Source organism: Staurois parvus, unplaced genomic scaffold (genome assembly GCF_062004578.1).
Source record: "Staurois parvus isolate SC_StPar_1 unplaced genomic scaffold, SC_StPar_1.0 ptg000017l, whole genome shotgun sequence".
Taxonomy (NCBI): Eukaryota; Metazoa; Chordata; class Amphibia; order Anura; family Ranidae; genus Staurois; species Staurois parvus.
The window spans coordinates 22,914,973-22,935,693 of record NW_028317813.1 but is presented as its reverse complement, the minus strand read 5'-3'; the positions used below and the strand labels follow the sequence as shown (position 1 = coordinate 22,935,693).

The window sequence follows — 20,721 nt, the reverse complement described above, 5'->3', positions numbered from 1 at the left end:
GCCGGTTTTCTCCCCATCTATGGCCTGCATTAGGCTACATACCGAAATGTGTAAGCCCTGTATTATTTTGTACCACATTTGGATTAATAAATTCATTTTTCTTAAAAAAGTCATTGATCACGGAAGATCGAGCTGCCTGCTTCCTTTTATCTACATGTTTGCTCGGGTGCTAGAAGGACACTAGTAGACAGTGCACCGACCGCTCTTCACCTCGCGGAATTACAACAGGTGTTTTCTACTATATTTAAACTTTGTATTTATCATTACCAGATTATATTTCAGTGTTTTGTCCTCCAGCATAATGTTGATTGGTGTTGGTCATCCATTAAACCATCATCAATTACTAATTTACACACATACTCCAAACCTGATAGCTCCAGTTTTACAAAGTGCATTTATATTCTTAAATGAATGTTATAGAACAATTTACAGTTGAAGTATCTTTATTGTAAATTACCCTAATTTTTGTATAATAAAAAATAAAACAATATTTGTGTTTTTATCCAAAATGTTTCATACTCTGCTCAACAAGATGGTTAAACTGTGCCTTGCATACACTGTCCAGAAGAGGAAAGTTCCATCAAGAAAATATTTAAATATTCTTATTTAGCATAGCAATGTGCAAAGAGTCATAAACCATAGCAGCCACTAAGAATTCATCCTTTACTCATTTAAATCAGCAGATTTAATTCTGATTGGCTGCCACTGGTTATTGCACTTTGTTTATCATTATTGCTAAGTGCACTGCCTAGTCAAACAAATCTGCAGTTGTCATTCACCTTAAACATGATGTTCACAGAAAAGTTTCCTATTTTCACCTCCAGTAAATGCCAGTACAGTAATCTCTTACAGAATGTCAGAGAAGGAAATTCAGGACAAAAAGAGTTCTACTGCTCCTCTATAATGTGCCTCATTTTCAGTGCAGAAATAAGACGTAGGTCATGGTACCATAGCAACTAATTGGATTCTCCAAAGTAATGTAATTTTCCAGGGCAGGTTTGAATTTGGCTGGTTCAGTACAGGCCATTCTCGTCTCAGAAACGGATAAATTCCTTACCATGTCTGGCATTCCCAATCCATGTATTGACCATGAACTTTTTGAAAAAAACACAGCTCTACCCAAAATGTTGACTTATAGTAGCTTGTGTATCAATGTCACAAAAGTTTAGATCCACAGAGCCTGTTCACACTATGACACTGCAGTAACAAGATGTTTCCAAACACTTTTTTGTAACACTCAGCAATGTACATTACATGCATTGAACGCACCCCAACACACCTTGCTGATGAGAGTGCTATACAGTTCAATGCACTTATATGTATTGTGGTGCAGTGCAATGACAAAAAAAGTGCAACATTTTTTTGCAACACACCTCAGAGCACATCTGTCACTAAGGTGTGGAACTAAATACTGCTTTGGCTCTCTGCTCAGGCTACCCTGATCCTATTCAGTGGATTCCGCTGGAGGGTGCGTGCTGGAAGGGAGTCCATCCTGATTCAGAGCACACTGTGGGAGCATAGAAGATATTCCAGTAGCCGCACACTAAACTAGGCCATGTACCAACCTCCAATGCATTTCACCACATCCCCAGGGCTTAATCATGAAGGTCCATTATTAAGCCCCAAGGTGGAGGTGAAACATGTTGGAGGCATGGCCTAGACGGAGTGAGCTGAGGCTGCTATTATCTCCTTGATACATTTGGTGCATGGTTTGGTTTGGTGTGTGGTTACCGGAATGTCTTTTCTGTGTTAGGGTGTCACTCAGAATGAATACCACTGCATTGCATCAGCACATTTAATTTGCACTGCCACATGTTGCATTAACATGCGTGTTACTGCCACATGTAGCCCCGGTTCACACATATGCGGCCGCACTGGTCGGGTTTTGCATGGGCACGAGAGCCCATTCATTTAAATGGACTCTCGTGCCCCATGACACACAGGGAAGAAGTCCCTGAACTTCTTCTGAAAACGCAGCCCGCACTGGAAGCTCGGTACCCAGTATGGTTGTGTTTTCCAGTGCAGGCGGCGTGCCATTAGAACTAATGTCACCTGCTCGAGGGTCCGCATTTCTCTGTTTCGTGCAGATCCACAGCGGCACCACCCACACAGATGTGAACCTAGCCTTAGTGCTGGTGTGAAAAAAAAATCTCCAATTTTTGTTTTCACATACTGACATAAAAATATAAAGACATTTCTGTATCCAGCAGCTGTCAGCCATTCATGACAACTGTGCCACTTCAGGCCGACATGTCTGAACAGGAAGCAGGTGAGTTCAAGTACTTTTAATCATAAACAAAACCATGTCCATTTTGAGTAAAACTTTACCTTCCCAAATGTCCATTTAGATTGGTATACGCCAAGGCCTAAGCACTGAAGACAGCATTACACTATTTTCATTGGCTCCTTTTATTCCACTCCTTGAGGATACATTACTAACCCCATGTTAATGACACAGTGTGAGATTTGACAGATATACAATAAGTTAATCTAGAGGGTTGAGTTTTAAACACAAGTGGGTACATAATTGAGTGCATTGCAAAATTGCAAAGATATAGAATAAACATTAGCAGCTGTTAGTATACAGTACGTTAACAGAGCACGGTAGAAAGACACGGAGCAAGACAGTCATACAGGAAGGATAATGTTTGGCAGCAGAGGCCACAGGAAGCTAACTTGCAGCATGCTGGGAATAAGCTTCAGTTCCTTTGGAAACTAAAGGTGAAAAATAGAAGAAAAAAATAATGATTAATATATAAATTTGTTAGGACAATAAACAGCAGAGGTGTTTGTGCTGCCTATCGAGTGCACTGGAGTCGTATGTTTGGACCAGTGGTCTCACGAGCCAGAGGCTGCCCTTTGCTTGCCTTTATCTGATTCTTGAGGCACTATTCCCCGCTCATATGAGGCACTATTTCTCATGCTTACACCATCAATAGGGCGCAATTTCACCCACTAGCACCAACAATGGGGCACTCTTCCTCCCAATGATGGGGCATTTTTCCACTCACTGCCACCAGTGATGGAGCACTATTCTTCCCACTGCCACCAATGATGGAGTACTATTCCTCCTACTGGCACCAATGGCACTCGAAATTTTAGAGTTAGGTCCACAGTATACAGAGGACCCTTGCTGCAGGATGGTGGCTTACGCTTGTATTTGCAAATATGTCCAAACAAAACCCTCTGTTTTTAACAAAAACTGTTAGACAGGACCAAATTGGTTGTTTTGCAGACTGGCTAGTATGTGCTCCTTGGAAATCCTTTGTTTGTGATGTGCATTGCCCTTCCACGTGCACCTTACTGCTAAGGCTGGTTATATGTTGGGACGTTTGTCATTTTTTATGCAATTGACTGAATTGGCTGCAGGGACTCACTGAATGCCTTTGCTGTCATTTTGCTATAGCTGGGCATCACATGCGTCCCTGTATCTTTAAGAAGGGATGGGCTTCTCCAAGCACACCTGCCCTTAACCTAACCATTGATATATGTACTTCTACTATGGATGCTCTGGAAATTTTAGAGTACGGTCCACAGTATACAGAGGACCCTTGGCATGGGACTGTAGCTTACGCATGTATTTGCAAATGTGTGCAAATGAAACCCTCTGTTTTTAATGCAAACTGTTAGACAGAGCGGAATTGGTGGTTTAGCAGGCTGGCTGGCAAGTGCTGCGGGGAAATCCTTTGTGATGTGCATTGCCCTTTCATGTGCACCTTCCTGCTAAGACTGGGATGGTTGCCATTTTTTTGTGCAGATGGAATACTATTCCTCCTACTGACACCAGTGATTGGGCACTATTCATCTCAATGACACCAATGATGGGGAACTATTCTTCACGCTGACACAATAAATGGGGCATAATTCCTCCCACTGACACCAAAGATGGGGCATTCTGCCTCTCACTGTCACTAATGATGGGGCACTAGTCTTCATGGTAATAACATAAATGGGGCATAATTCCTCCCGCTGACACCAAAGATGGGGCACTATTCCTCCCACTAACACCAATGATGGAGCATAATTCATCCCAATGATATTATGATGGGCCACAATTCCTCCCAATGACACCAACAATGGGGGCACTATTCCTCCTACCATCACCAATGATAGGGCACTATTCTTCCCACTGACACAAATGATTGGGCTCTATTCCTCACGCTGACACCATCAATGGGGCATAATTCCTCCCATTGATACCAACGATGGGGCACTTTTCCTCCCACTGTCACCATCGATGGGGTACTCTTTCTCCCACTGTCACCAATGATGGATCATAATGCCTCCAACTGACACCAATGATGTGGGCACTATTCTTCCCACTGATACTAGCAATGGGACATTATTCCTCCAACTGATACCAACAATGGGGCACTATTCTTCCCACTAATACTAACAGTAGAACACTATTCCTCCCACTAATACCAAGGATGATAATTTTTTATAATTTATGATAATTATGATAATTTCAGGGCATTATCTACTCCCACTAGAGTCAAACTTTCCTATAATCTGAAGAACAGTAAACTGGTTCTTTTTTTCAAAACATTAGATACCCCAGGTTCAGACTATCTATATCTCATGATACATAAACTGTACATTTATTTTACTCATTTACATAGATTCAAGCCTCTGACATAATCTGTAAATGTATACAAGCAATATTGAATCATAAATCCTCGTCCCCAGGGAGTTTATGCTTTTATGTCCCTGATGCAGTTATACACATATGAAGAAGGGTAAAGTTGCAGTAGATCTGTACGTTCTCAGATCGTAGAAGGAAATCAGAGTAAAACGATGCAATGGAAGGGAGAACATACAAACTTCATGCAGGTTCCTGGCTGAAAACAAGCCCAGGAGCTAAACGTTTCGGTCATGTCAGATTATGCCACTTCTCAGCCAAGATTTAAAGAACAAAACTGAAAATTGAGATACTGTTGTCACCAGCCTGGAGTGAGCTCTCTATATACTGCTAAAAAAGTTTTTTCTTTAGCGTTGCTCATAAAGGATATGCCAGTGCGCCAGTTACCAGTATTGGCACCTCCCGAGCTGCATACATCTGACTTACATATGACTCCTACTTACAAACAGAGGAAGACAACAGGAACTGAGAGGAAATCTACCCCCAGGAAGGTAAATTCACTCCTGTAAGAGTTATCATGGGAAAAAGGTGTTTCCACTGATGCTTTATCACCAATCCTTGCTTCCACCACAAACCAAAATTGTCAAAGTCCAATTGTCACAGGGACAGCAAGTGAGGTGAATTCTTCTGAACAGGGGCGTAGACAGCAAAATAAATAATACAAGATTGTTAACCCTTCCCTATGCTATCCAAAAACATAAAAAATATTTTTTTGGCTGGAGTCACACTTAAAAAACATACCTGTTCCAACTTACAAACAAATTCAACTTAAGAACAAACCTACAGAAACTATCTTGTTTGTAACCCGGGGACTGCCTGTACTCAGGACTTCTTGGACCTTAGGAGACTTTACACCCTAAAGCTTGTCCTCAAGATGTAACTTTTAGTGTATATAAAAAAGTATCATGGTCAGTACTCAATTCTTATCCTTTAAAGAAAATATGGACTCCTGATATACCTGTATATTAATTGCATTGAAAGGAATACAAAAGTGAATTAAATGGTGTTTTTATATTTGCCTTTAAAAGAGAAGTATGGGATATTTTTTTCACAAGCGATATTTACCTAGGTGGACATAGCATTGATCCGATGCTACAACTGTCCCCTGCCAGTTCTAAGGGTGAGAACTCAGCGATCACATGACCATTGATTGCTGAGTTCTCAGCGCCACTCTGAGCAGAGAGCACCAACTGTCGTTCACCACCAGTCTGCTCTGCCCCCTATGCTCACTGGAGTGCTGGGCTGTGGAGGGGGAGGAAGCGACTGGCTCAGGCTCTCGGTGGCCCGCTGAGAGGCTGAGCCAGATGCCACTCCAGACTCTGGGGTGGATCCTGACTTTCAGCCCACTATCAGCTGAAAACAGGTCACAGGAGTGCAGAACAAACTACACTTAGTTTGTTAAAACTGTAAAGGATAAGCTGTACTTACCCTTTAAGTTTAGCAGTAAGGACAGTTACAAAAGCAATATAAGTAAATATTGAACTCTAAGTGCACCTGTAAGCTACATAATCTGCGTAACACATATTAATGTTATGCTATAGTTTAACAACTTCCCACTCTGTAGATTAACATTTCCCAGTCATCCCTTTGACAGCTACTAGCTGGCTGTCACTTACAGCTTCAGTCCTACTAATGGCCTGACACCAATCAGAGTGATTCATGATCATGGTATAATTATGGTATAATTATGTACGCAATGAAGCAGTGATCACATGTAAGCTAAAGGCCTAATTCAGTAAAATATGGTTTTAGCTTGCAGTCCTCTGTTTAATACAGTAAATGTAAATTTTAGTACTGCTTACTATATCTATATATATATATTACCCAGTAGCAGGCCAAGCAAGTTTGTCCTGCTCTGTTATTCATCCAATCATGTGACCACTGTAACAGCCAATCCCAGCGTCACGTAATCCTAATGCCCGCTTCTGCCTCCCAGCATTTAAAAGCTCTTAAAGGGCCAGAGGTGGCGATAGGAAGGGGTTAAAGGGAAGCTAGAGGAGAATGATCCACAAGGCAACCTGGGCAGGAGTCTATGGCCTGGAGGAAGTAACTAGGGGACTGTGTTAAAATTTCCATTCTAACAAAGTAAACCAGGGGATAGCAAAATTGGTCAAAGCTGCGCATCTGCTTATCATTTCACAAAGGATGAAGCACTTGTCAGCAGCTGGTGTCTGATGGGATAGGCCATGCCAGATAAGCAGATCAAGCAACTTCTCTGTAAATATTGCACTCCTTATAAATATGGAGAGGATAATGGGTGGTACTTCTTTACATAGGGCCCCATTCTCCCTTAATCCATCTCCAATGGAAACTATAATGGCTTTCAGTAGATTTTTGTTTCTTTATTTGTTATGTAACATACAAGTTCATATGTGTTCATAAAACTGATGTTTTATGTCTGTTTTTCACAATACTGTACTCACACAATCTTTGTTTTATAAATAAACATTTATTGAACAACAGAGGATTCCTAAAGCACTATGAGTTGGCTAAAGAGACAGCACAGTTGAAGACATAGAGCTGGGTTTATGTGACTGAAATTTCAGAATGAACTGCCTGATAAGGGAGAAGTCACTGCTGATGAGTCATTTAGTTCTGTCTGTAAACTGAAGCTCCTTGAACCACTGAGCTCTGAAAAAAATAGGCTATTCACAAAAAGCTGCTAAAAAAGTCTTTGGAAGGCATGTGAAAATCAGACTAAAGTTATAGGTATTATCTAAAAAATGGCAACCAAAAAAAAACCACAAATCAAAAACTCTATATTTGAGTTATACCTAACAAAAACAGAAAACAAAATGGAAAGATATATACATTTTTTTTAACGTAATAAATTAAAATAATATGTAAAATTTGGCAGCACAGTGGCTAAGTGCTTAGCAGCACTAGGGTCGTCGAGTCAAATCACAACCACAGCACCACCAGCCTGGAGTCTGCATGATCCCCTTGTGCCTGGGTTTCCTCCCACACTCCGAAGACATGCTGGTAGATTAATTAGCTCCTGTCTAAATTGGCCCTAGTATGTGTATGTATGAATGTGAGTTAGGGAACTTAGATTGTAAGGGCTTGAGGGCAGGGACTGATGTGAATGTACAATATATATTTAAAGCATTGTATACATTGATGGTGCTATATAAGCACCTGTAATAAATATAACCATACATTGCCTGTTATTAGACATTTGTACATGTATCTCCCTGTGACAGGTCCCACTTACTATCTTACACAGTACCTGGAAGTGCAGGAGAATGGACTTAGGTGATCGCTGCTATTAGCTGGCTGCTGTCTCCTGATGAAGAGGGAATAACTGGGACTGATCATCCGCTTCGCAGCCACATGGCAAGTCACTTCTGTAAGAGATAAGGTGTACAATATATGATAGTGATGTTCATTAAGACCCTAAACAAGTATCTTGTCTATAAAAAGCACTGTTTTAAAATGACCACCATGGCCACTATGCAGGGGCGGACTGACAACTCATGGGGCCCCCAGGCAATAGGGGATCATGGGGCCCCTGTGTTCTTGCCCAAACTCAAAAAAGCCTAGGAAAAAGGTACCAGGGGCATCTCATGGGGCCCCCTACTGACCCCGGGCCCTGGGGCAGTGCCCGAGTTTCCAAATGGTCAGTCCGCCCCTGCCACTATGACATTCTTAGGTAACATCTACAAACACTGGGGAGATATGGATGAGACAGTTTGGGGAATACACATATACCCACTGTTCTAGTACCTCACTGCATCTACCTCTATATCTACAGCAAACCATTAACACATAAGAGCTTTCTTGTAATCAGATGCCATCAGTCACCTAGTCATTTGATCTATCTGTAATATGATCGTAAGGTGGTTTTCTAAAGACAGCATAAAAGGCTTTAGAAAATAATGTTTGCACCTCAGGCACTGAGAATTGCTATGTCTGCAGTATCAGCATATAAAAAATTCCAACATTTTCAGGATCTTAAACCAAATGGCTGTCACCTTCATCACAGAAATGAATGGGATCTCCATTGTGTCATATTCAGTACTGACCTCACTGCTGAATAATTACTTTGGCATGGGTTCTGAAGCCCATTGTACAAGGCTACAAAAGAGCAGTTTGGTTTACCCAAAGGAATCAGCTTTCCAAATATCTACCCAAAGAACTATTAGGAGTCTAAGGGACCCTTTTAGTACACATGGAGCCAATTACAAAAAGCAGCCAGTGGAAAGGATCTAACCCCTCAATCCAGATTTTATTACCTTTGCTCTTCAGCAGCAATTATTATAGCAGTCATTGGTTTGTAGTAGTTATAAATAGTATGATGATCATTTTTGGTGAGAAATCTGCATAAATGGATTTAGATTATGGTAGAATTAAAAATTTCACAAAAGAAGCTGCTGCAAGATGGGGCAAAAGGAGCCCCACTTTTGACTGCTAGATTCAGTGCTATTGCAGGCTGCGTATTCTTACTATCCTTTAAACTAAAAACTACTAAGCCTGTGTAAATCCATACACACATTACAAGTGTATTAGAAAAGCAGGGGTGTTCTTGAGAGGAGCATTTCAGCAGAAAAAAAACATGCAAATGTGCATAAATGCTAGATGTGTAAAGCATATGAGCGTTATTGCATTTCAATGACCAGAATAAATGAATGCTCTGGCCAGTAGAATGCATTTATGCTCAAATGCTAGCCGCACATAAATGTGAAATTTGTGGAGTTTATTCCTTTTTTTGTGTTGCCTTTTTCTGCCAGAAGTTCTGATGTTCAAAGCGGTTTGTTCAGACACTCCATGTGCATAAGGCCTTAAAGGGTTATGTCTTTCAGACCTCTAGGCAAAAGCAAGCCAGCTTTTGTTAGACACAATAAAAATAAAGTGAACTATTAATTTCCCTATGATTCATTGATGTAATCTGGAAAAGATGACCTATCCTTAAGACTGGTCTGGAAACCACTGTATTCATAAAAAATAGTCGTAGCACATAATGTGATTTGATTCATATTGATGTGTATATAAATGATAAGTCATGCCTTACACTGCACTGTGCACCTGTGACTCACCTGTTGTCATTGATGTCTGTAGCATTGCCTGTGTGTGTAGCATGGCATGGAAAGAAAACTGATTAAACATTGTTTGACACATAACACCTTTAGATTACATTTTCATTTGGGTTATTTAAAAAATCATTTCAACAGACTCCTTCATGGCATATGGCTATGATGTCACACAACAACATGCAATCACATTTGTAAGGGTACCCATACACATAATGATCACCCACTGGCGATCATTTGTCAAGCCAAGAAACAACTACATGTGGGCACCCTGACCTCTTCAGGCTTTCATTTCATGATATTGTATTGCAACAATTATTTTTTTTTGCAATCCTTAAATAATAAAATGCAACAAAACTAAACAAAATGCACCTTTTCTTTTTTTATATATCAGTGTTAGTTTAAAAATATTGTTGCTGCACATAAAATGTGTGCATTTAATTCTGTAATTTGTCCTATTTAAAATGACACTAAAATTATGATTCTGGTACACAGCATTGCAAAATTATTTACATATGAAATATACTATATATATATATATTTTTTTTTTTGCAACATTGCACTTTTTTAAATAGGAAATGTGTAAATATGTTAAATTTGTAAAAGTATTACTATTATTAAGTTTATTATGTTAAATGTGTAATAATAGATAATAAAATAGAAACAGGCATAAAAAATCAGCAGGAAAATAATAGATGAAGAGAGCAGGAGACAAAGGAATTAATTAGATCTAATTAGAGTAATAAGGGGTTAAACAGGAACATTTTATTTAATTTTTTTTTGTCAGGTTGCTTTCACCGTCATCGTTTGCAGATCTACATTCATCCCTTTCATCTGCAGATGAATAAACAGAATGATACAAAAGTAACAATATGTTACTTTGTATCTTCATATAGGTGTCCGTTTATGAACCAGCGGTAATAGATCGCTGCTCAGTTCTCCGGCATTCTTGGAGAACACAGTTCTCCTGTGAATGCAGTTTATGAAGCAGTTCTCCGAACGAAGGGAGAACGGTCTCCAATTGCTGGAGAACGGTCTACAAACTCTGGAAAACGGCTGATTTTACTATAATCTCACGAGATTACAGTAAAAGATCAGTTTACTAAACAGAGGTAAATTATCTGTGCTTAGTTTGCGGTCCCTCTGATTCTCCAGCTCTGGGCTGGAGAATCTGGAGGGAGAGCTCAGATCTCCAGCGAAGGGCTGACATGATCTCCTGAGTGTCATAAACTGTGAATGACCAGAGAATAGCTGAGATCCATTGAATCGCAGCTATTCTCTGTGTCATAAACGGACACCATAATCACATCTGGAGCAGTGTTTTTCATAAACACTGATTCAGACTGTTTTTTTAACAGCTACAGCTCCTGAAACTTTCTTAGAGTATACAGCAATGCCGGATTTGACTAAGCAAAGCTGACAATTACTGTATACTGGGAGGGGGATCCCAGGTGCAGGGAAGGGAGACTGGACATGCCACACAAGTCTTGTGTACAATGATAGCATTTTCTTTCTTGGGCGTGTGTAGTGCACCCAAAGTCTCCATTTAGTTAATCAGTAAATATTTCCAATAAATGCTGGCACTTATTGCACCAAGCTCTCACAAAGTAATACTTTACACAGAAATAAGGCAATGGCATAGACACTTTGTCCATAATCCACTACCTTACAGCAATTTCTCCAAAAATCAAATTGGTGCAAGAACTGGAAGATAATAAAGACCGGGATTATTTCAGTTTAGTTTACTTTAGGTTATCCGGGATCATCCCCAAATTTTTCTTCTTTGCCCATAAAATCACTGGCATAATCACTTGCCTTTTGTTATCCAGTTTGCATCGTGTGACGTTGATACATTTTGTCCTTTCTCAGAAATAAGTCAGGATGTTTTTGCTACATATAGTTTTTCAGTAAAATCTTCTCTAAAGACTAGAAGAGAGTAACTCTTAAGTGGTACTACATGTCACTTTTTGTTGTTCTTTAACCACTTGCCACCCACCCGCAATGTACTGTGGGCAGCAGCTACAGGCAAAGCGACGTACAGGGTGTCGCTCTGGCTGTACCAACACAGGGGGGCGCTGCAGCGCAGTGCTCCCCACCCGTGACCACTGGACACAGTGGAATGAAGATCCCAGTGAATGGGACCCGGAGATCATGTGATCACTATGCCATCACATGATCACAATGTTAGTAAAGCTGTTATGAATCAATCTGATTCATAACAGCTCTGCTTCTCTTTCTGGTGAGCTGTGATTAGCTCAGAGCTCCCACAAGGTACATGGGGCCAATTACAGCACCTTGTACCATGTGACCAGCTCTAGGCAATCACAGATCACTGTTATTTTGAACTGTCATGAACCTAACCCATTCATGACAGTTCAAAGCAAGCTTTGCATTGCAGGAGCAATAATCTTTGAACGTGGTAAGTGGCATGGTTGTTGGTGCCAGACGGGCTGGTCTGAGTATTTCAAAAACTGCTGATCTACTGGGATTTTCATGCACAACAATCTCTAGGATTTACAGAGAATGGTCCGAAAAAGAGAAAATATCCATTGAGTGTCAGTTGTGTAGAGGAAAATGCCCTGTTGATCAGGTCAAAGGAGAACGGACAGACTGGTTGCTTAGATGTTCAGATGGTAGGGTCAGAATTTGGCATAAACAACGTGAAAGCATGGATCCATCCTGCCTTGTATCAGTGTTCAGGCTGGAGGTGGTGTAATGGTGTGGGGAATATTTTCTTGGCACTAGCAAGGTGTACCTAATAAAGTGGATAGTGAGTGTATATGCTTTATTGAAAAAGTCATCTGCTCTAGCAGGCTTGGTTGTGCAGTTCCTATTTCTACTTAGTTCTTGTTCCAGGTAAGTGATGTACAAATGTTTGAAGCTTGAGTATCATCATAAGAGTCAGGACACCCAAAGAGTGGCTCAGTCTTGGCAGCCAACATTTTTCTCCCCTGATAGATTTCCTAGTCTAGTTGAGTGACATACTTGCAAAGAATCATTACATTTTCTGTACATTGGTACATAAGTAATAAATATATGCTGCACCTTTTTATAGCAAGTGCACTCCACGGCCCCCTTTATACTAAGCCATTGTATTGTATCATCAGACATATGGCAGCACAGTGGCTAAATGGTTAGCACTTCTGCCTGGCAGTACTAGGGTCATTGGTTCGAATCCCAGCCACGGCACCTCCTGCCTGGAGTTTGCATATTCTCCCTCCCTGTGCCTGTGTGGGTTTACTCCAGGTACTCTGGTTTCCTCCCACACTCCAAAGACATGCTGGTAGGTTAATTGGATCCTGTATAAATTGGCCCTAGTATATGTATGTATGAATGTGAGTTAGGGACCTTAGATTGTACACCCCTTGAGGGTTAGGGACTGATGTGAATGTACAATATATATGTAAATTGCTGTGTAAATTGACGGCGCTATATAAGTACCTGAAATAAATAATAATGTTAAAAGGTCAGTCCATTCATTTAGAATGGGCTGCATATGTAAGGTAATGGGAAAACAGATTTGAACATTTCCAGCATGTGTAGTATCTTGAGTCAGCTGGAGTTACCAATACTAAATTAATTTGGTTTTTAGTTAAACTCCTTACCATTATCCACATTCAGCTTTGTGTAGGGAAGCAGGCTGCTAGAGGAAGAATTGCTCCTTGCAGAGGAACAAGGGTTGGTGAAACTAAAAGAAGAAAAAAATCAAAGAAGTCAGTGAATATATTGTAGGAGACTTATTTTGTAGTTTTTGACACAAGGCTTTCAGTAGAGGAAACAAGGTAACAATAAATTGAACACTAATTTTTATGTTAACCCTATATATTAAACCCAAAGTCTAGGTTCACACATATGCATTTTCCATTGCGTTTTGCAGAAACGCACAGCAGTTCATTTAACAAGATTTCCTATGGGACAGGTTCACCGTTCGCATTTTCACCCGGTGCATTTTTTGGAAAGGGTCAGGGACTTTTTTAAATGCAAAACATTGCATTTTTGGCTCAATAGACTTCAATGGAGACGCTGCAGTAAAGCATGTAGTGCGTTTTTGATGCATTTTGCATTTTAATCTGCCCAGCAACAAGTTGGGGAAAAAAACTCACTTGACTTGACCTATCATTTACAGCGGTATTAAAGCCCAAAACAAAAATTGATTATATTGCAGCTTACCAATTTTTATATGTGGTGGCTGCATTAGTTTTCTTTTTTAGGCTTTTCCCCTTTTTTTCACTTGTGATCCAGCCAGTAAATCTGTTATTTTTTAACTTCCTTTAACCTTCCTAGCAGTAATGCCAAGTGGAGCTCGGGTTTAAATTTCAGTACCAAAACCGGTAACCCCAAGCCCCACACGGGATTACACAGTAGTGTAATTTATTCTGTCCTGCAATCCCCCGATGTCCTCCCGCTGTGTCCTCCAGCCATGTCCTTCGGCCGATGCCGGCATCCGTCTTCCGGGTTCCCTTTCCTGCGAGCGTTGCGACGTAGGGGGGTGGAACTGGCAGGAGATTCAAAAAAGTAACACCATGACATACACTCAATACATTGTAATCTGTTAGGATTACATTACTGTATCAAACCATTTCACCTAAGTTTTGTCCCTAGTGCTTTGTCCTGTGCCCTGCTTGCACTTTTACCGTTCTTTCTGCCTGGAAACTTGAGAACGTCCATGGCATCCAAAAAGCGTCCCTTTAGGTCAAAAACGGTTTTAGATCAAATAGAAAACAGGGATAGTGAATTAGAATCACTTGCAGAATTGAGTGATAATGATTTGTGAGGAAATTTGTCATCAGACACTGAAAGTGACGACAGTGACGATTCTGCAACTGAGCTCAGTGATGTGCAAACTTGGTGCTCTATTTCAAATTTCAGTGCAGGGGCGGACTGACAACTCATGGGGCCCCCCCAGGAAATAGGGGATCATGGGGCCCCTGTGTCCTTGCCCAAACTCAAAAAAGCCTATGAAAAAGGTACCAGGGACATCTCATGGGGCCCCCTACTGACCCCAGGCCCTCGGGCAGTGCCCGAGTTTCCAAATGGTCAGTCTGCCCCTGTTTCGGTGTTTTTGGTTTGATTACATTATTGAATTCAATTTATTATTATTATATTTTAGAAGTATTTATTATGTTATAATTTATGATTTCGTGTTTCAAACTTTATCATACCAAGGATGTTTACTAGACTTTTATTTGAACAGATTTAAGTGAGTTTTTCCTAAGAATTACAGACCTACAATATAAAACAACAAATTTCCATGCAAAACAATGTACCGCTTTGACATTCAAAAATATTGACATAATCAGACCGCCAGTGAGGTTAATAGACCAAGCTGTCCAGCAAGTGGCAGTTAGAGGGTTGAGACAAATCATTTAACACTGACAGGGGTGCTTACAATCAATATTTTATTCATTAATGTAAAAGCTTTATCCCAAAAGGAATCAAAACTGTTGCTGTAACTACTTATAAAGTATTAGATGGAGCTCAACTTAAATTTCTTAGTCAAATCCGCCTAATTTGCTTGTCTAACATTACTCTCCACCCAGACTAACAATGCTGCTGCCCAAAGGTGTCTGCTTTACCCCTTCATCCAGAATGCATACATCCTAAGACAGGAAGTGTGTTACTGGCTGGATCACCAGGTGAAATAAAAGGGGAAAAAAGAAAATGTATGCAGCCACCACATCTATAGACTGGTAAGCTGCAGTATATTACATTTTTGTTGGATTTAATGACACTTTAAGGCTTGTGACGGTGGGTAATTGTGCACACCAAATGCATTCCCATACAAGTTAATGAGGGTTTGAAACCTGTTTGAAGCATGTCAACTACAGGTCAAATGCACCTGTGAATTCATTCTGAATGATCTCTGAAGTAGCTCAAACTTTTTCCAGACAAAAACCCTCAATCTACTGACATGTCTTTGTCATTAAAATACTCTCTTAACCTTTACCAGTAATCTGAGCCCAATAATCACTGACCCTAAATTAACCCCTAATGGATCATGAATATCTTAATGGGCACGTGAAGTACCAGCTCCAAAAAAAAAAACACTATAGCAAAGAGATTACATAGTGCTGAAATCCTGGCACTGAAATCCACTGATTTGTCCTTTTTGTAGATTTCAATATTATTAAAGTGAATTTTTTTTTAATAATTTATTGAAGCCAGAATGCTCTTTGCAATTACATTTGTTTCTAGAAAATGGGAAAAAAAATATCTTTTAAGTGGGATGTATTTTGTAATTTAAAGGAAACCTGTGTTGAAAAACATACATAACCTATTATTGCTGATTTCCTTTCAGAATTACCAGCTGCCATCATGCTAATCCACTAACTTCGATAAAATACTCAAAATAAGGATGCAATAAATGGAGTCAGAACCCCTGAACTGCATCAGTGAAGCCAGAAAGTTAGTGTGATAGCCAGGCATCTAGCATTTTCAGTAGAAAGTCAGACTTCATAGTTTTCTTAGCACAAGTTTTAACATTTACTTTAGCAGTGGCAAAAATGTTTGAATGTGTAGAAAGACATATAACACTGTAAGGATAGATCCAAAGTACACTGCAGCTTTTCCCTTAAATCCCTAATGTGAGAAAGATTTTTCCATAGTGGCAGTTTAGTAAGCACTACCATCAAAAATCATGGGGTTTATCTAGAAGAAAATCTGCACACATCAATAAATGCATGCTTCAACAGAAAGAGCCTGTCAGTAATTTTGATTATCAAAACAAAATACACATTCCCTTTTTTACCATGATACCTTACATCTGCAACAGAAGCAGAAGATACCTAAACTGACAGTTATTTTTAGATATTGTTGTAAAATTTACAGTAAGTAAAGTGTTATAAAATTATATCCTTTTTTCTGAAAAATACATATTTAAAATTTATAGGTGATGGAATAAGGACACATTGTATTAAATTCCACTAATACTTACAATGTGTCATTGGAGGAATTGGATGAATTCATGTACATGTTTTGGTATTGCTGGAAGATGTTGTTGGTGTAACTAAGAGAATCTGAACTGCGAACTCCATAGGAATTGGTTGGGGAAGATGCAGGGTAATGTCCAGGTCTGATTGGCTTGGCTAAAGAAGAAAAAAAAATGTAAATGAATGAATTAAGGCATACGAGTTATATTGGATGTTTTTATTTTATATTATTTACATTTCCCCTGTAAAATGACAACTGATGTATATAGTGGATGTGGTCATCAATACTCACTGACATTCTGATGTTCAGTAGATGTTCCTTGGGGCTACATGTTTTATTTTAGGTGCATCCAGCGGTAAGCAGAGTATAAATAGATACTGACACCACTTTTACCAGGCAAAATCTGTCTTTATAGCAAACACATTTCTATAATGTGTCTGGAAGCACTTCACATGGAAGTAGAAGACAGGAAAACTAACAAGCCTTGTATATGAGATGTATGTTAGACATGGTTTCTATAATCTTTTCACTCTTATTTTTTTATAACATGTTTTGTATTCAGAAAGAGGGGTATATAATATTTAGAATTACTGTGAAAACAATATTTATAAGCAGATTGTCAGAAAGACACTGATTATGCTGCAATAGATTAAGAAAATGCACAATACTGCCTTGTCTTTTCTTCTATTTCTTTTAAAGTGTTACTAAACCCACTACCCTGCATTCACTAAATCCAGTCTTCCACGGTACATACAGCATGGAAATGCAATTATTTCAGTAAATATAAACTGCTAAATACAATAGTGATATGTGCAGGGGTGTATTTACCACAAGGCAAACAAGGCATTTGCTTAGGGAGGTATTTTTCAGGGGGGGCAGCACTGCCCCTTGGAAGAAGAGATGGAAAAAGGGACACACGCGGCATGGGTGGGTTCCGAGAGATGCTGCGGGTTTCATGATTGTGTATGCACAGCCCAACTCTCGTTCCTGGGGATATCCGGAGCTGTGAAGGTGAGTGTCTTTCTCTCTCTCACCATGGGGGATGGTGTGGGGGGCAGTGGTAGGGGAAGGCTCGGGTGGAGGGAAGGGGTGTTCTTGGTCAATGTCAGGCTCTTTCTGTGGGGGGGGGGCGCCATTCTTGTGTTGCCTAGGGCAGCACAAAACCTAAATACACCACTGGTGATGGGCTGTATATTTGAGTCGAATGTTAGTTCGATTCCAACATTGGCTGTTCGTGTGTTCAGCAAACACAGGAATGGTAAGGGCATTCAGCGGGCTACTTGTCTGCCGCACCACACAGTACCCTGACAGTGCATTATGATTGGCCAAAGCAATGCACCTGACCACAGGTCAAGTGCAATGCTTTGGCCAATCACAGCGCAAAATGATGTCACAAGGGGAAGAGGCATCCCCAACCCCTTGTGACATCATCACAGTATTTAAGAACTGTCATCTCAGCACAGCTATCAGACGGCAGGAGCCAGCAGGAGCAGTTTTTTTTTGTTTCTTTTTTCCGGTCGGTGGTGGCGGTGGGCATCATGCCTGGCGTTGGATTTACTTTGGGGGACATATTTTTAATTTTTGTTTTCAATAAAGGACTTGTCAAAGACTGTCTACTGTCATTTTTTTGTCTTTTTTGGTGTATGAGTAGCGTGGGGGAGCAGGATCTGGGGGTGCTTGCTTAGATAAGGATCTGGTATGGATTTTGGGGGGACCCCATGCCATTTTTAAAAAATGTTGGCGTGGGGGTTCCCCTCAAAATCTATTCCAGACCCAAAGGGCTTGGTATGGATGGGGGTGTGGGACCACATGTGGGTTTTTAAATTTTTTTTAATTGCTGGGCAATGCTGGCAATTCTTGTTACATTCAGCTGTCAGCGGGAAAATCCGCTGATAGCTGAAACAATAAAGAATGTTTTTAGTTAACTGTGCTGTATCTTACTGCATACTCAGCTGTCGTAATATACCGCTAAGTGAATTGTCCCCTTTGTTCGAAGTTCTTCGTCAAACTTTTCTTATGTTTGAATATTCGACCGCGAAACTGAACAGGGGGTTGTTTGGCCCATCACTAAGCAGCAGTATATAGCAGTCTTGTGACTTCTTTCAGTGTACAGCTGAGCACTGGTTAATCTTGTAGGAGTAGTTTTATTTCTCCTCTGATTGTCCTATGAGGCTGCATGACCCCTGACCCGTTGTCTGGACAGCACTGATTGGCCCTATGCTGATCACATGCACCCACCGAAAACAAAACTCTCTAGCAATACACACCAAACAGAGCATGTGCAGAATTGCCACTACTGCTCTGTACTATGGCAGATGGATTGGGGACTGTCGAAGAAGGGGAGAATCAGAGAAGACAGGATCAAACAGCCTTTTTACACAATGCAGAGGGTTAACCTTTTAGTTTACACAGTGAATATAACAAGCATGCTTTACAGCATATACAAACTGATTTTACTGTTGTGGGTTTATTAACACCTTAACACTGCAAAGTGTGAATTAAGAGTGTACTTCCCAATTAAACTAGCATACTCAATTATAGTGTTCTACTGTACTTAATCAGTTTTTTTTCTTTATCTGGATCTACTGTGGGCACTGTTTATGGAGGTTTTCTATTTATTCTTTTTATTGGTTGAACTTAAAGATCTTTTGGTAGGTATCAAAATGAATGGAAAGTGCACTGGGCAGAATCAGTGGTGTATTTAGTTCTTGTGCTGCCCCAGGCAACAGAGAACCCCCACCACTATCCTGTAATGCCACCCCTAGGGAACAGCAACAAGTCCTTCCCCCTCACCGCCTCCAATACCACTGCAACCATAACCCCCCCCCCCCCCCTCCGGCAGCCACCTCCCGATTCACTAACCTTATCTCTCCAGAATTACGAAAAGCAGCCGTCCATCCCCCGCACTCTCCAGCAGAGTGCACCTTCCTCAGATCCTCACAGTGCCTCACCAGGTCCCTTCTTCCAGGGGGTGGCACCGCCCCCCCTGAAAATTGCCACCCAAGGCAAACACCTTGTTTTCTCTGCAGTATATATGCTGCTGGGCATGCTATTCCCAACACATAACTAAGATAAGGTATTTGTATAGATTTGCTTTTTTTGTTTTAAATTAAAATAACAAATGTGTCATACTTACCTGCTTTGTGTAATGGTTATGCACAGAGCAGTTCCAATCCTCCTCTTCTTCTTCTGGCACTCATAACTCCCCCCCCCCCCCACCCACACACACACTGAGTGCCCACATAGCAAATAGATTGTTATGGTGGCACTCTTGCATGCTTGCTCCCAAGCTGACTCTGTGTGTCAATAAGACACACAGAGCACAGCTTGGCTCTTCCCCCCACACCCTCCTCACTGGCTTTGATTAACAGCAGCAGGTGCCAACAGATCCTGTGGCTGTGTCTGAGCCAATGAGGATGGAGTGAGCCAGGAGAGCTGCTGCTCTCATGCATATCATTGGATCGAGATCGGGCTCAGGTAAGTATTAGGGGGGCGCTGCATACTGAATGTTTTTTATCTTAATGCATTCTCTGCATGACCCTTTAGAACCACTTTAACAGCTGCTGAATAAAGCAGAGGGATATGCTGTTGTAATGACCATGCTGGGTGGATGGAGCTAAAACTCACATGTATATATCTTGCCAAAGAAGTTTCCAATAAACTTTACATTTTAACATAAATAAACTTACCCTATAAACAATTAAGTTAAAGTGTTACTAAACAGCAAAATCAATCTGTATATGCAGTTAAGCATGCTTGTTATACTCACTGTGGAACCTAAGGGGTTAATCCTCTGCATTGTGTAAAAAGGATGTTTGATCCTGACTTCTATGATCCTCCCCTTCTTCCACTGTCCCCAATCCATTTGCTGATAAAATAGAGCCTTGGGGGCAAGCTACATATACTGTACTCATTTTGGTATGTATTTCTAGAGTTTTTTTTATTCTTGGGAAAGTGCATGTGATCATCACAGGGCCAATCAGTGCTGTCCGGACAGAGGGTCAGGGGTTATGCAGCCTCATAGGACAATTGGAGTAGAAAGAAAACTCCTCCTACAAGCTTTAACATACTCTGCTGGACACTGATAGAAGTCACAAGACTGTTATATACTGCTGATGA

At 40.6% G+C, this 20,721-nt stretch overlaps 1 protein-coding gene across 3 annotated transcripts in view; it reads right to left on the bottom strand.

Moving 5' to 3' along the window:
* Positions 1 to 2,390: 2,390 nt before the first annotated feature.
* The window catches only part of KIF5A (kinesin family member 5A), a 209,377-nt gene continuing 191,046 nt past the window's right edge, over positions 2,391 to 20,721 (bottom strand). For all 3 annotated transcript variants that reach the window (XM_089681366.1, XM_089681375.1, XM_089681383.1), the window contains 5 exons: positions 16,607 to 16,757; positions 13,278 to 13,360; positions 9,679 to 9,706; positions 7,872 to 7,989; positions 2,391 to 2,715 (listed from right to left, as the gene is read on the bottom strand). In XM_089681366.1, the coding sequence (XP_089537492.1) occupies positions 7,911 to 7,989; positions 9,679 to 9,706; positions 13,278 to 13,360; positions 16,607 to 16,757 (341 nt within the window). In that variant the 3' untranslated portion in view covers positions 2,391 to 2,715; positions 7,872 to 7,910. The remainder of the gene's footprint in view (positions 2,716 to 7,871; positions 7,990 to 9,678; positions 9,707 to 13,277; positions 13,361 to 16,606; positions 16,758 to 20,721) is intronic.